General features: G+C 38.3%; 1 protein-coding gene across 2 annotated transcripts in view; it reads right to left on the bottom strand.

Annotated features, from left to right (window-relative positions):
* Positions 1-6,041: 6,041 nt before the first annotated feature.
* The window catches only part of HBS1 (translation elongation factor EF-1alpha (GTPase) HBS1), a 125,418-nt gene continuing 116,262 nt past the window's right edge, over positions 6,042-15,197 (bottom strand). For both annotated transcript variants that reach the window (XM_089232644.1, XM_089232645.1), the window contains one exon: positions 6,042-6,186. Coding sequence is in view for 1 of the 2 variants with exons in the window: in XM_089232645.1 (XP_089088771.1) it covers positions 6,178-6,186 (9 nt within the window). In the remaining variant the exon portion in view is untranslated. The remainder of the gene's footprint in view (positions 6,187-15,197) is intronic.

The raw sequence follows: 15,197 nt of genomic DNA, 5'->3' as shown, positions 1-15,197 counted from the left end.
TAGAACGTAGTTCATCATTATGTCACGCTGAATCACCCCTGCTGTATTGTTTGGGTCTCATGAAGACGGATACTCAAAAATACGAAAAGAAAAAAAAATACAATTAAAAATACTAGTTTCGAGAGGGAGGGGAGGACCAGAGACATGTTCCCCTTCCTTTGGGCCTTGCAACAAGACGAAGGATTTTCAGTGCGATAAGAAGAGAGGGATCCTCCAAATTTACAATTGCGCCTGGAAGCCTTTGTTCTGGAACTGTAGGAGGGTTTTTCATCTTTCCCATTGTATGATTTTTAGGCTGAAAAATTAAAATAATACGTTTCATAATAGTGAAACAAACCAATTAGTTATTCGTGGAAATGCTTGAAAAATGAAAGGGTAATGAATATATCCTAACGGCGCGGTACCGGGCCGCAGCCCGGCGGTTGAGAAACACTGTTTTAGACGATAAATTCATGGCGATAATTAAACGTTGTGTATATTTTCTTTTTATTTGAAGTCATTTATGTATTTTTTTTCACAAATTATCCCTCCCACTACCAGAAGTCGTGAAAAATGGAAAAACAAACGTCGAACCATTTCTCTTTCCTTTTCAAATCTCAATATACAGCATTTCATTCCACTAGAATGTTTTTTTAATACATATGTTTCTATGTCTGTATTTGTTTATTTAAACTTATGTTGAGCTTTGAATTTTAATAATAGCACTGGAATAAACAATTCTGTAGTCCGATTTTTTTTTTGCTTTTTTGCGGTATAAACTTCAGATAACGAAGCTATGTCATTATTGCATTTATTATTTTTCTTTTTCCTTTATTTTACAAGTTTTATTTTCTCAGCGACTTTTTTTTTGGTATTTTTTAACTACATCGATGAGACTAAATAAATATATATATATAGTGAACATAGTGATATATATACACTGCTGGCCACCCAAATTGCAACACCAAGAAAGACAAAAGATATCGCAACAATATTTATTTTGTAGATAACATGTTGACCAAGCATAAAATGATTAAATTTATAGACTTCTGTGAAGTGTGGTTCCTGCCAAAATCAGTAGCCAGAGTAGCCGCCATTGTTGGAGATCACCGCTGCCACACGCCTCGGCATTGATTCAAAGAGACTTTGGATGTGTTCTTGGGGTACAGCAGACCAAGCAGCTTCCACGCGTTGCCAAAGTTGATCTGGTGTGGCAGCTGGGGATGTAATCTGGGTCAATCGTTGAGCAACCATGGACCACATGTTTTCTATCGGCGAAAGATCCGGAGAGCGAGCTGGCCAGGGAAGCAATTCAATCTGGCGATTGACGAAGAACCTTTGGACAATGCGTGCCACGTGTGGTCGCGCATTATCCTGTTGAAATATGGCTGTGGGCAAGCCCTGAAGGTAAGGAAGGACAACTGGCTCCAACACCTCGGAGATGTAGCGCTGGCTTTTTAAAGTACCGGCAATGCGTACTAGAGGAGTGCGAGAGTGATATCCAATACCGCCCCATACCATAATACCCGGTGCATAACGCAGCTGTTCAGCATCCTCTCTCCACGGTGTCTCCAGACTCGAATCCGACCATCGTGGTGTTGCAGACAAAAGCGTGACTCGTCAGTAAAGACAATTTCATTCCATTGTGCCGTCCACATCCTTCTTTCATCGCACCATTGGCGGCGGAGACGTCTGTGGTTCTGCGTCAAGGGTAGACGAAGCAATGGACGTCTTGCGGACAGACCACTCTGCTGTAAACGGCGTCGAATGGTACGCGCAGACACTGGATGATGCGGTACAGACTGAATGTGCTGTGCTATGGTTCGTGATGTGGCTGAGCGATCCGTCACTGCCATACGCCTGTCATCACGTGAAGTGGTGCACTGAGGTGGATGCGATCGAACACGTCGGTCCGTCGTACCCTCCTGCATCCAACGATCACATATCCGCATTACAGTTGTTTGGTTTCGTCCAACACGACTACCGATTTCCCTGAAAGATAATCCACAATCTCGGTAGGCCACTATCCTTCCTCTGTCGAACTCGGATACTTGATCAAAAGATGATCGCTGTTTTCTACGAGGCATAATTGATCGTTTCTTTGAAAAAACCACAAGAAAAACACAATTGCCGTACTTCAAATCGTCGAAATCTCCAAGCCTTAAATAGCGCTTTGAAGTGGCGCCACAGGCGCGCGTGATGTGCGTCTGCGCTGAAATTCTAATCATTTGCATATCTCACCTCCGCTAATGCATGTTGTAAATTTCATATTATTTGCATGCTTCCTTCAGGGTGTTGCATTTACGGTGGCCAGCAGTGTATATATATATATATAGGGGCATAGCCAGAAATTTCATTCGGAGGGGACCAAAGTGATAGAACAATAGATTTGGCCATCTTTTCCCCTTTTTTCGGTTAAAAAAACATATTGGGGGCAGACCCCCACAAGTCCCCCCGCTACGCCCTTGTATATATATATATGCTGCAAGGGTGAACGAGAGACCGGGTTTGAGTTCCCGTGGCAGCAGAGATGAATTTTCTTCCTTGCACTCATCTTCTCCAAAAAAATATCACCAGTCTTTTGAGGAATCTTGTTTCAACGTGGCATTTGCATGACAGGAAACTTCAGGCATCTACTAGTTTTATTTCTAATACAACAGCGTGGAAAACAGATGGCAAAAAACTTTGTGTACACAAACCCCGCATAACTATGACAGCATAGATGTTATAGTCATGCATAATATCAGAAAGAACTTTATAAAATGCACCAATTTTTTAGAAATTCTATAAGAGAAATGTCTTGGAAGTATATATATATGATTGAGTAGTAGTAGTGTATATGTGCTTACAATAAGAGTGTAACATGATGAAAGCATGAAGATTTTTCTGTACTTTCATATCTTGGATTACCTTTGGAGAGGAAGAATACATATTTTTCTTTTCCTATTATTCTCGTAGGTGTGTGTGTTATTTTTTATATTTTATTCTAAATTTTTTCCAAACACCTTTTTGGTGATTTCCCAGTTATGTTTTTTAGGTGTAAGAACATAAAACATAATTTGCATTTTTTTGAAATTAATAAAAAAATAAACAAAAATTAATCGATTGAAAAATATATTAATTTTAAAAAAAACATCAACTGAAAACTAAAAATAAATTTGATTTTTTAAATTGAAAAATTTCAAGTTTTCTACTAATGCATAATTTTAAGTGTGCACCTAAAGCAGGAACAAAAAATGGCACATTTCCGAATTTTGCTCCCCACTGACCAAAACCTGGCTACGCTACTGATCTCATCAGCAATTAACCTGAAGTTCAGAAAGAAAATTTGTGCCTTTCCAGCATGGAATCAAACCACCAACCTCTCACAATCCTAAAAGATGCTCCATTACGAGCACCCGTTACTGTAAACTTTTGCAGCAGCGAATCATTCCTACTTTACAAGAACTGGAATTTTTAGAGAATGCTGTCTTCGTGCAAGAAGGTGCTACATCCCTTTATTTGCCGACAAGTGAAGGAACTGCTTTGTGCTCACTTTAGAAATGTTCGGGTAGTTTTGAGAAGTTTCCCAAAAGCCCAGCCTCGTCATAGGACTTCAAGTCCCCGTCACTTCTGGTTGTGAAGATTCCTGAAAGATCATGTCCATGGGGGAAACATACGGAAAAATCAAACTTCTGTACATGTGTTTATGTTGTAATTTTTTTTCTTAACTGCTTGCCATATTGGTTAAATTATTGCCATAAATGCTATCGAATGAAAATAGAACCAAGAAAAAATCCTAAATTTGATCATTTTTGTCGCAACACTGCCATTTTCTGCACACCAGGGCTAATTAGACAGGGACCTATTTATTGCTGATTCCAAACTGCAGGCTTGTTTTTATACTCATCAGGAGGTTGATGCGCTAACCCCTCGATGGGGGACTCCCTGCGATAGCAATTTTTTCTGCGGTCATGTTGCTGTTTCTGTTGTACCCGTGTCTGGGAAGTTTTCTGACAAGGACGAACAAGGTATCGAACTCCTGACACCTCTAAACATCCTTTGGTACTTTAGGTGAGTATCTTATCGACTTAGGCTACTGCACTCAAAAATACTAAATTAGAGACAGAAAACAGGACATACGTTCAGGGCTGGTCCCCGTACTTTTACTGCCTGAGGCAAACAATATTTTGCCGTCCTCATTGTGTGAATGCCTGAAAAGAGTTTTACTTCTTCACCTCAATATAATAAGTGTTCCCAAAGTGTGGGTCGCAATCCCTCCAGAGGTTCATGAGATAGATTATATGTTGCAGTGAAATTATCTAGCATAAGTGGAAGAAAGAGCTCTGAAAGTTGGTGACAGGCACAATAAAAATTACTTGCAACTCAACCGAGCCTTATTGAAAGGCACCAGATTGGTAGTATAAATGGTGTCATCTTATATATTCTTTGTCCTATCTAGAGTTATAATTGACACAAAAAGTTGTGTCCAGTCTAATCCCATAGAAACGCTGCCAAAAATAAGTAAACTAGGAATTTCAGGAGATATACAAATTTGGCTCAAATAAACTGCCAACATTTTTGGTGAACCCTCATGCTGTCAAATTAGAATAGGGTCAAAACAAGCAAAATAGAATATTATTTTTTTAAACATCATGAAGGCCGCCACAGAAGAATGACACAAAGGCAATGGCTCTTCACAAAACCTTGTTCCCAAGAAGAGGAGCCAATCAATGGTTCCTAGAACAGACTCAAGGGAAAGAGATATAGGTATACAGAAATAGGCAGTCAAAACATCCATGAAACGAAAGGGGCATTTGTCAGAAGATAAACAAGGAATACAAACAGGGTGAAAGATTGGAAAGAAAGGACAGTCAATCGTAAAAAAAAAAATGTTGATAAAGAGTGAAAAGATCTTTAACAAAAAAGAGAAAAAACCTAATTCCATTTCTGAAAAGACCTAAACTTCTTCGAAGGGAAAGAAAGGAGATGTTGAATGTGTTGAATAGCATTTCAACACTTTAAAGAATTATATTTACTTGCGCTCTTATTTATCCACTAATGCTTTCTTTTCTCTATATGGTTTTGATCTGGACGCACAAGAGGATGAAAACAGTCATTAAAAACTTGTCTGAAAAATGCCGCCATGTGAAAATGACACCCTAGGCGGCTGCCTTGTCGCTCCATGCCTGGTGCCAGTCCTGCATACATTCATCGTACATATGCACTCAAATGCAGTGCCATCTTAACGAATGGGCCCACCCGGGGCTTCAGAAAAATGAATAGTAGTTGAATTTTTCGAGAATTTGCCAAGTAGGACCTCAGAAAAATCCCTTGGCTCGGGAGCCCATGATGCTTTCAAGACGGCGCCCTGCTCAAATGCCACTGAAATATATACAGGGTGTCCTATCAAGACTGCCCAAACTCTGCACAGTCAGATTCCTTGCTTGGAATACATAAAAAAATACCCAAAGAACTGTACGACACATAGTTTTTGAGAAAAATGTGAAAGAAAAGTATGACATCATATCCAGTGCATGAAAAAAAATCTTTATATGAAACACGAACATCAGCATTTTCATGTTTACATAGGAAGATGTTCAAAATGTCCACCGTGCATATCGAGACATGCATGCACCATATAAAGCCATTTCAAGGTTTTTTCTTGCACAGGATATGATGTCATACTTTTCTTTCACATTTTTCTCAAAAACTATGGGTCGTACAGGTATACAGTTATTTGGGCATTTTTTGTATTCCAAGCAAGGAATCTGGCTGTGCAGAGTTTGGGCAGTCTTGATGAGACACCCTGTGTATATAGTATGCACCAGTTATTTTTGATTTCTGGCCATGGGTGGAGATATGGGGAGGGGATTGCGCCCCCAGCATCAAAAAGTGGAGTCAACTGATCTAATGCATATGTGTATATATGAATTTACATCATCATCATCATCGTGCCCCCCCCCCAGACTTTCAAGTCTATATGCTTCCAGCACTACTGAGAAGTGCAGTTATTACACATAATATAATCAATCTCATCAGCAATATTCAATAAACCAAACTATTGATTCAAAATAGCTCAGTAAGATAGAGAAAAAGTTTTTATAATAGCGTAGTTACAAATCTTTCAAAATTGAAGGCAATTTTTATACAGATTCAGATAAATCTAATTTCTTCTCAGATTTCTTCAAAAGTTTTTTCCCTTGAGATATCGGATCTTCAAAAAATCTAGGCAAAAAAAAAAAGAGTAATAAGTTATTTGTTAATATACTGCATATATAATACATTCACACAAAAAGTTTTATTATGGTCGAAGTCCGAAATTTAGCACCTTCGCGCATTGTTCAGAGTTCAGACACTGGCCAATTTGTAAAGAGATCGACCAGCTGTTTGCCATTTCATACACAGTCAAGTAAACTTACAACTATGGCTTGCCCAATTAACCAATCAAGTGTTAACCCCCTGTAAGAAATTTGAGCGGAGTTAATCAACTTGATCATTACATTTGAAATTCATTAAAATTTTTTGTTACAAGTTATTGAGGGAGAGGCTTAAGATTGAGACCAGCCCAGTACATTAAAAGTTTGTAAATAAACCGTATATACTCATATATCAGCCAAGTAATTTCATTCAAAAATTCATTTCAATATTGTGGAGGGTGGATAACGTCTTCTATACAAGGGTAAGATTTTGCAAAGATAAAAATACAATCTGGGTTTTATTAATACTCCCTATAGCAGGTGTGAACAGGCCAACCAAAAAAAGGTTATATCCAACCCAACTTTCGCGGCCACACAGCAATTACATAGGCATAAACTTGTATCTGGCCCATGGGTCAAAGTCCCCTCCTCAAATACATAGGGGCTGGAACCTGGGACTGAGGCATTTGAGACTCATAAAAGTTCATGAATATACAATGGAACGCACCATTCCACCTCCTGCTTACAGGCTCGAGTCCTGTATATACGGGATGAATGACAATTTCTTCAGCCCCTCCAATGTTTTCTTCATGTCGACACCTTTGCCTGAATATATATATTTGTCACAATCTCCATAATTCCTATAGAAATATTAGGTTTGTCCCTCCCAATATTTCCAATAACTTTATGCCTATGAGCAATTACCATCAAGTTAAACAACTGCACCGAAATGCAACGAAACAGTTCTTGCGTGAGATCTATTATTAAAAAATACGGGGTGATTATAAAAAAACTATCCCGACATATGGGCCCCTAACTATCATACCATTCACAGAAACTGAATGAAATTCTGGCATAAGGTATTTTGAGGTATGCGCTCAAGAATGATATGGAAAACAACAGTGTCACTCTAACAGTTACGGTTACAGTGAGAAAATTCCGAAAATATCAAATGGCAACACCAAGTTTTTGGTATTGGAATGCGATCTCCATACTGAAAAACACTAAATAGCGTTGGAATGGCACCTGTAGCACGAAAATCCCCAGAGCTAGGCAAGGAAAAAGTAAAAAGGACTTTGCCGTGCACCAGAGCATTAATGTTCGTTTCATTCGTCACACCGTTTCTTCGGCTGAGATCCCAGCCTGATTAGTCCTCCACAAGGTCATGTGGAAAATTTGTGAAACACAATAAAATGCTTTATTTTATGCTGCTTCTCTGTCCTTATTGGTTGTCCTCACTTTTAGCCTATCTACCGCCGGTGATTTTCATGCTACAGTTGCAGTTCGAACGCTGTTTAGGGTTTTTCACAATGGAGATCACATTCCAGTACAAAAAACTTGGTGTTGCCATTTGATATTTCCGAAATTTTCTCACTGTAACCGTAACTGTTAGAGTGACACTGTTGTTTTCCATATCATTCTTGAGCGCATACATCAAAATACCTTATGCTAAAATTTCATTCAGTTTCTGTGAATTGTATGATAGTTAGGGGCCCATATGTCGGGATAGTTTTTTTATAATCACCCTGTATATACCAATAACACAACACAATAAGTACACCAGTTTGTATCCAGCAAATGGTAGTCATCTTGCAAGTCTAGCCAGCAGACTGAAAGGTTGGTAACTTGCAGTAGCGGCTTGTGGCTGAAAATTGTAGGGGAGGGAGCACCAAAACAAACATTCATTCTGCAATGAGTGGTCAATTTTCAAAAATATTATTTTTTAATTAATTCGGTAATTTGAACTTTGGGAAATTATGTTCACCCTACGTCAGTTTCCAAAGAAAAATTCTCACCCCACAAAACTTGCCACGAGATAAACCTTTGTTTTATAAATAAGTCTATTTTCGGTCACCTGAATATTATACTGGATTTTTTTTGCATTTTCCTTGCACACAGATTCAATGCAGGAGAAACAATGTTTTGTTTTTCTAAACAAATGAAAGACAGCAATGCTGTTCATATGCTAAACTGGAGAGCAAGTTTTTAATTTTTTTTTCTGGAAGATGTTTGATTCCATACATACCATTCACACACACCAATCACCAATTGTAGGGACAAACAAAATACATGTATAACAGAAAAATGAATTTCACACTTCACGACTAGACATTTTTCCGTTCAACATAGGTTCTCAAATTGTGCACCACCCACCTTTGTCAGCGGCACTGCGGAGTGGTGGCTCTGACAAAGGTTTCTCGAAGTGACTCTTTGTTAAACTGCTTTGGGGAGCCATGGATAAGCGTTGATTAGAGAGAGGCACCATGGGTGAAAAAGCTTTGAGAACCCTTTACATTTTAAGAAAAGTATGAGAATAACATACTTTTTAAGGTTTCAACTGCCTTTTAAATACACAGTGTAGGCCAAGGGTGCTCAACCTTTAAAAGGACAAAGAACACGTGAAAGTCGAGAAATGCAGAAAAATGTAGCATATATTTACAAATTCATAAAAATATTTATAATTCGAAATTCCTAATTCACCAAATTTGTTCAAATTTCTGAGGGTCACATCTAAAGTATGTGTAATTTGATGTGCATCCATCAAATTTGCAAAATATTTTTTTGTTTTTGTTTACAAGCAAAATTTGCAAATTTAAAAAAAATCATACACACCACCAAAGCATATGCAATTTCATCTGCTCAAATTTGAATTCCTGTATAAAAAACGGTTTTGTGTCTTAAAATGTTTCTTGAATGCAATGAACTAGATCTTTAAGATATGTAAAGTGAAAGTGTTTTTAAAAATTAAGAAACTTTAAAATTTCAAAGTTTAAATTTTCATAAAAACCTTAAATTTCAATAGAGAGATATCATTGATCATTTTTGTCACACCACAGTCATTTTCTGCAGACAAGGGGTAATTAGACCAGGAACTACAATTTATTGTCGATTCCGATCGGCAGGCTTGTTTTTATACTCGTCAAGAGCATAGCAACAGTTTTGTCAGCGGAGAATGAGAAGCCGTTATTATGTGCCCATTTGCCGATCTTGTTGAGTGAGGTTTGTAACTGTCTCTTGGCTGACCTCATATTCACTGATTGATACGATATTAGCAGATAGTCCATGTAAAGTGCGCCAGTAACAGACAACGAACAACCTAAAGACCAGGCTCTTTGCTTGCAGCTAGGACTTAGAGGGTCTTGATGCCGGGAGGGGGCGCTTGCTGGTGGTTTCATCGGTGGGCACTCCGGCCCGGCACCCCTGGTCCTCCCCCAGCATGACCCAACCAACATGGGTAAAGGGCTTGTATCTGGTCTGACAAACAGTAACAGACAACAGGAGTTGGTTCAACACCCCGGTGAGTCTTAAAATTAAAAGCATAACACTTAAAATGCTACCTTGAGGTACAACTTGTTCTTGAATTTGGGGAACTGATAATATGCTTCCAATCCGTACCTGGAAGATACAATGAGCTAGAAAGTTCTTAATGAAAATGGGCAAGTTGCCCTGCAAGCCATAATTATAGAGGTCAGAAAGGATTATGTGCCTCCAAGCACAGTCGTAAGCCTTTTCTATGTCAAAAAATATGGCTATCGTGTGCTCCCTCTGTACAAAAGCTTGTCTGATTGATGTCTCAAGGTGTAACAGATTGCATGTTGTGGACCTGAACCGTCTAAAGCCGCTTTGATGATTAGATAAAATATTATTAACCTCAAGGTAGTGCATAAGGCGATAGTTGACCATGCGTTCCATGAGTTTACACAGAAAATTGGTTAATGCGATAAGTCTATAACTATTGGGTTGCTGAGGATTTTTGCCAGGCTTCGGGAATGCATGTACGATGGCTGCTCGCTACACATGAGGAAATGAATGACTGACACACATCTGATTAAATATGAGCAAATGTGAGAGTGATTCAAATGAGGTGTGCCAAACAATGAAATAATGTATGCCATCGGGTCCTACAGAGGAGTCTGGACTTCGCTGCAAGGCCATCATACATTCATGAATGGTGAACAATGGCTTGTACCCCTCTGGTGTAAAAGGCTGGAAGGTGTACGATGTGCATTCAGCTGATGATTTAATGGGATGAAACACACACACAATGGGGGATAATTCGCATTACTGGAGACAGCGGTGAAATGAGTCGCGATGGTGTCCTCAATATCCCTCACATCGCTGATGATAGTGCCATTGGTATTTAAGATAGTGATTGGGTGAAACTGATAATGACCATTAATTTTTCGGATACGGTCCTAAATGATTCCCATGGTAAACTTTTGCCAGGACTTGCATTGAGCCTGGCGCCTAGTTCTTCTTGCTATCGCTTTTGCCTTTAAAAATGCCAACTTGTCATGGATAGGGCACTGCCAGAACCTACTCCATGATTTCTTTTGTACTCTAATATTAAGATTACATTCGTGGTTCCACCAAGGTATATGAAATTTAGGAAGTTTCAAGGAGACTGGGTATTGTTTCATTAGCTGCCGAGATCATGCAACTGGTCACGAGGTCGACGTCAGGTTGGGAAACCATATCCTTCATGATTTCTGCCTCGTCCGTGAAGTCAGCCCATTGGGCTGCCACAAGCTTCCACCGAGAGGGGCCCCTCAGGAATGATATGGCGGTGATCAAGGGACTTAACCACTAGAGGAAAATGATTACCCCCATGGAGGTCTGGATTAACCAACCAGGGCCAGTTGGGCAAAAGTGAAGGTGAACATAAGGATAAATCTATTGTAGTGAAACTACTGTTTGGGGCAGGGAAATGAGTGAAACTGTCATCATTCATCACGGCGAGGTCAATTTTGTCTAATAGTCGTTCGACCATTTCCCCATGAGGGGTGTTGCTGTTAGATCCCCCATACCATGTTATCAGCACTGAAGTCTTCAAGAAGAAAAAATTGCGGAGGTAATTGATCAATCAGATCTTCAAGATCTCTCTGTAAGACGGTGTCATTTGGTGGCAAATAAATAGAATAGATGGTAATTCTTGGGCCTGTAGATTTCCATCACGATGGCTTGCAGGTTCGTGCGCAACGGTAAAATGTGCGACAACACATGATGTAGAAGCAACAACAAAGCAAGCTCTACTCCCATCATCGTAATCAATACAAAACAGGGAATGCCGCCTAATGTTTCATGACTCCAAGGGTTTCGTGAAAGTTTCCTGGAGTGCCATGCAAACAAGATGATGTCGATTGATCAAATCCTTGAGATCTTTGTAATTGGATATAAGACCATGAATGTTCCATTGAATTTGTCGGCCTTAAATTAAAAAATTAAATAGAGGTGGACAGTTCAAGGTCCTTGAATTTATTCTTGTCTTGTTTACGATGAGTACTAGCCAATTCTGATGGATTATCGAGATCCATGTCACCAATTGATTTATCATCAAGTAGTGCCATATTTTTCAGTGTAGGGTTTTTAGTGCTCTTTGAACGGCTTTTTTAGAGTATCCAGTTTTGAAATGTGCTTTCTTGGACTTACTTAAGGTTTTAGGTTTAGTACCCAAGTTTTAAATGTGTTAGCCGTTGCTTTTCCTGCTTCTTTGGAGGTAGACTCCCTCCGGAATCTAGCAGAGCAACAGCAGCCATAACTATTGCATGGTTGGTTGGATGATGTTTGAGTAGATGTGTCAGCTATGGGTTCAGTCTGAGTAGCAATGGATACTTTAGTGACATTGTTAGTCTTATTAGCTAACGATGGTGTTGTTGACATATTTTAGTGTATGATCTACCTATTATTGGCCCTTGATTAGAGGTTATATGATGACGTGCTTCAATATACGAGATGTTATTGAGGACCTTGATCTTCTGGATTTCTTTTCCTTCAGTCCATTTTGGACATTTCCTATCAAATGCGGGATGATTATCACCACAATTGACCTTGAATGATAAATTAGTGCAGTTGGCCGAAATGTGATCTTTTTTGCCGCATTTAGCACAGGTGGTCTTACTACAGCACACAATTAGTGAGTGACCAAAGTTTTGGCAGTTAAAGCATCGAACAGGGTTAGGTATGTATGGTTGGATTTTGAGGTTATAATAACCAACCTTCATATCTTTGGGTAATGTCAATGATGCGAATGTTAGAATTATGTTACATGTGAAAGCTGGATTGCCGTCCTTGCGGCTCATGATTCGTTTGGCAGATGTTATGCCTTGAGACACCAGATCTTGGGTTAGTTCTTCTTTGGCCATATTAATTAAGTTATTATCGGAAATTACACATGAATAATTCAGCGTAGGATGGATTTTCACTGTAATGAGTACGTCTCCAACTTGTGTTAGTTTCCCGCAGGGTTGTTTGGTTTAAAACACGTTGGTTTTAACCAAGTGGTTTTTTTTCAAAAAGTCAAATAAAAGTGGCTTAAATATCATTTTTTCCTTAAAAAATATCATATTGGTTCATTATTAGCCAAAATTTTTCATTTGTATTGCATTTTATATTCTTGGGGTATATTTTGATGTTATATCTTTAAATGGCATAAAATGGTATAAGTGGTTTTTTTTTCAAAAGTCTCATAAAAGTGGCCGGAATGTATATATTTTTTTCATATGAAGCATCTTAGTGATTTAAAGTTATATACAAAAGCCAAAATTTCTCATTCTTACCACATTTTCTAACCTTTGGCTACATTCTGATGCTCTATCTTTACCAAAGTCATGAATAAGGACTGTATCATACATTTAAATGTAGTGGTGTATTATCTCACAAGGTTTCTTTTCCCCTTCACAAAGCAGAGCAGCAGCAACAGTAGTGACACCATCATGCTAGGGGCAGGTGGTCCTATAATCCAATAAAGACACTAGCTGTCCCTAAAGGACAAAGACTAGTGTACTAGTAGTTACATTACCTCAGACATTTTCATTTTCTTTCCCATAAGAAGTAGCACATCTCGCACTGTATATCACCGTGTCTTAATATTCTGTATTTTTTTTTTTATACTTTAATGATTAAGCCCAGTTAATCAGGGTTCTACTGTATAATAGTAGTAACAGATTTATGAAAAATAATCAGCTACATACAGGGTGATTATAATTAAAGCTTTGATTCAAAAACTATACAATAAGTACTGGCCAGAATGACTTGGAAATTTACATGGATACTCCTGAAGCAATTGAATTTTCTTTGGCGAAAGAAAAAAGTAGTGCAAAATGCTCAAGTAGATGATGCTGTACTTGGCCAGCAGTATAATCTATTTTGTGCAACCACATCATTTCGGCACTTCCGCAGCATCAGTGTGTGGATAGAACAACTTTTATCAAGATGCACATTGCAATACCAGCAAAACAGCTGTTGAAGACCCATTTTGACAATAACAGGATTACACGCCACCTTGCCCGCCATCATTTGACCTTAACCCTTGCAACTTCTGGCTGTGGGGGGTACCTTAAAATGTTATGAACAGTGGTTGGATTGCAAACTTTGGTGAATTGCAAGCTTCAGCGCATCCTCTCCTTAGGAATATTAACGTGGGGGTGCGTTTGATTTAATAAAGGTGAATTTCAAGCGCATCCACGTCATGACCATGGCATACTCTGATCTGTTGTTAAACAAGAATTTTTGTGCTTTCACCTCATAGCCAGAACACGGTGGACAACATATTTAACTTTTTTTGAGTAAGTTGTAGTTATTTGTTCAATTACTTCACTTTTTGTGATGTTTCCATGAATTATGAAATCGTGTAATGTTATAATTAAGTTATTTTGCCATGACTGGCTATTGTTTCCATTCTGCAAGCAAATTTGCCATGTGTTGGATGATGTCATTAATTTTATATTTTAAAGTTTTCCCCCCCCTTTACTTAATAAAATTATATTTCTTCAAGAATATTCATGCCAATTTTCAAGTCATTCTGCCAATCACTCTTTTTTTTACAGTGTTTTGAAATCAGAACCTTAGTTATAATCACCTTGTATATTGTAAATCATCGTTAATTAATCCGCATTATTTATGCTTCATTAAATACATTATATTCACCTAATTTTTATTATAGTTTTTGCAAAATAGCTTCCTAATAAAGCATACTGAAAGTAACTGGAGAAAACATCTTTATATTATATGATTAATAATAACATTAAAAGAATTTTCAAACACAAAGTAATCCATTGAGTTGCAAAAGTTGGTTTTTGTTAAAATATAAGAAATATTTATTGATGAATTAAATATGGGAATAATGTTAATCATATTAATAAACATTTTATTTTAATTAATTATTAGAAGTTTGAATGATTTTTCAGAAATTTTATTGTTTTTAATGTCAATACTATTTAAAACAAAAAACCCAGTTTAAACAAAAAAAACCCGGTTTTTTTACCAACTCTGGTTTCCCGGATATTGCGTGATTGTTCGATGGTGTTAGTTTCCCTAAGGTTTCCAGATCGGAGAGCCTTCACTGATTTTAATGTGTCTATTGCAACATACAGAGCTTTGTCAATAAAAAATGTGAGATACATTATTAGCAAGCTGTTTTTTGGCGTCAGTAGAATGAAGGAAGAAAAATGATTCTATGGCAGTATCTTTTACTGATGATTGTTCATGAGCAGTTTTTTGACATTTCAGTGCATTTTAATTTTTTCCCATTTTAAAATGGGTGATGTTCCACTTCTATCAACCATGCTCACCATGGATCCCTAAGAGGGAACGTGCATGCATAACCAATGAAGATTAGCATGCAACACCAGGTTAGGTAGAGAGCTATAGACTACACACAGCAGGCGAGTAGACGCGCTCTAGACCCAAGATCGACATGAGGCCGCACCGACAAACCCCACACCATCCGGGAAGACCTAGTCTCTCTACCTGCCAAATAGCTTAACCCCTTAAGCCACTGGATAAACCTGAGCAACCAGCCGATTGACCCGGACGGGGGCT

The sequence above is a fragment of the Pholcus phalangioides genome, unplaced genomic scaffold (genome assembly GCF_987345545.1).
Source record: "Pholcus phalangioides strain wild (caught in Gottingen) unplaced genomic scaffold, Ppha-v1.0 ptg000007l_1, whole genome shotgun sequence".
Classification (NCBI taxonomy): domain Eukaryota; kingdom Metazoa; phylum Arthropoda; class Arachnida; order Araneae; family Pholcidae; genus Pholcus; species Pholcus phalangioides.
Note: the sequence above shows the minus strand (reverse complement) of the source record. Positions and strands in the feature narration are given on the sequence as shown.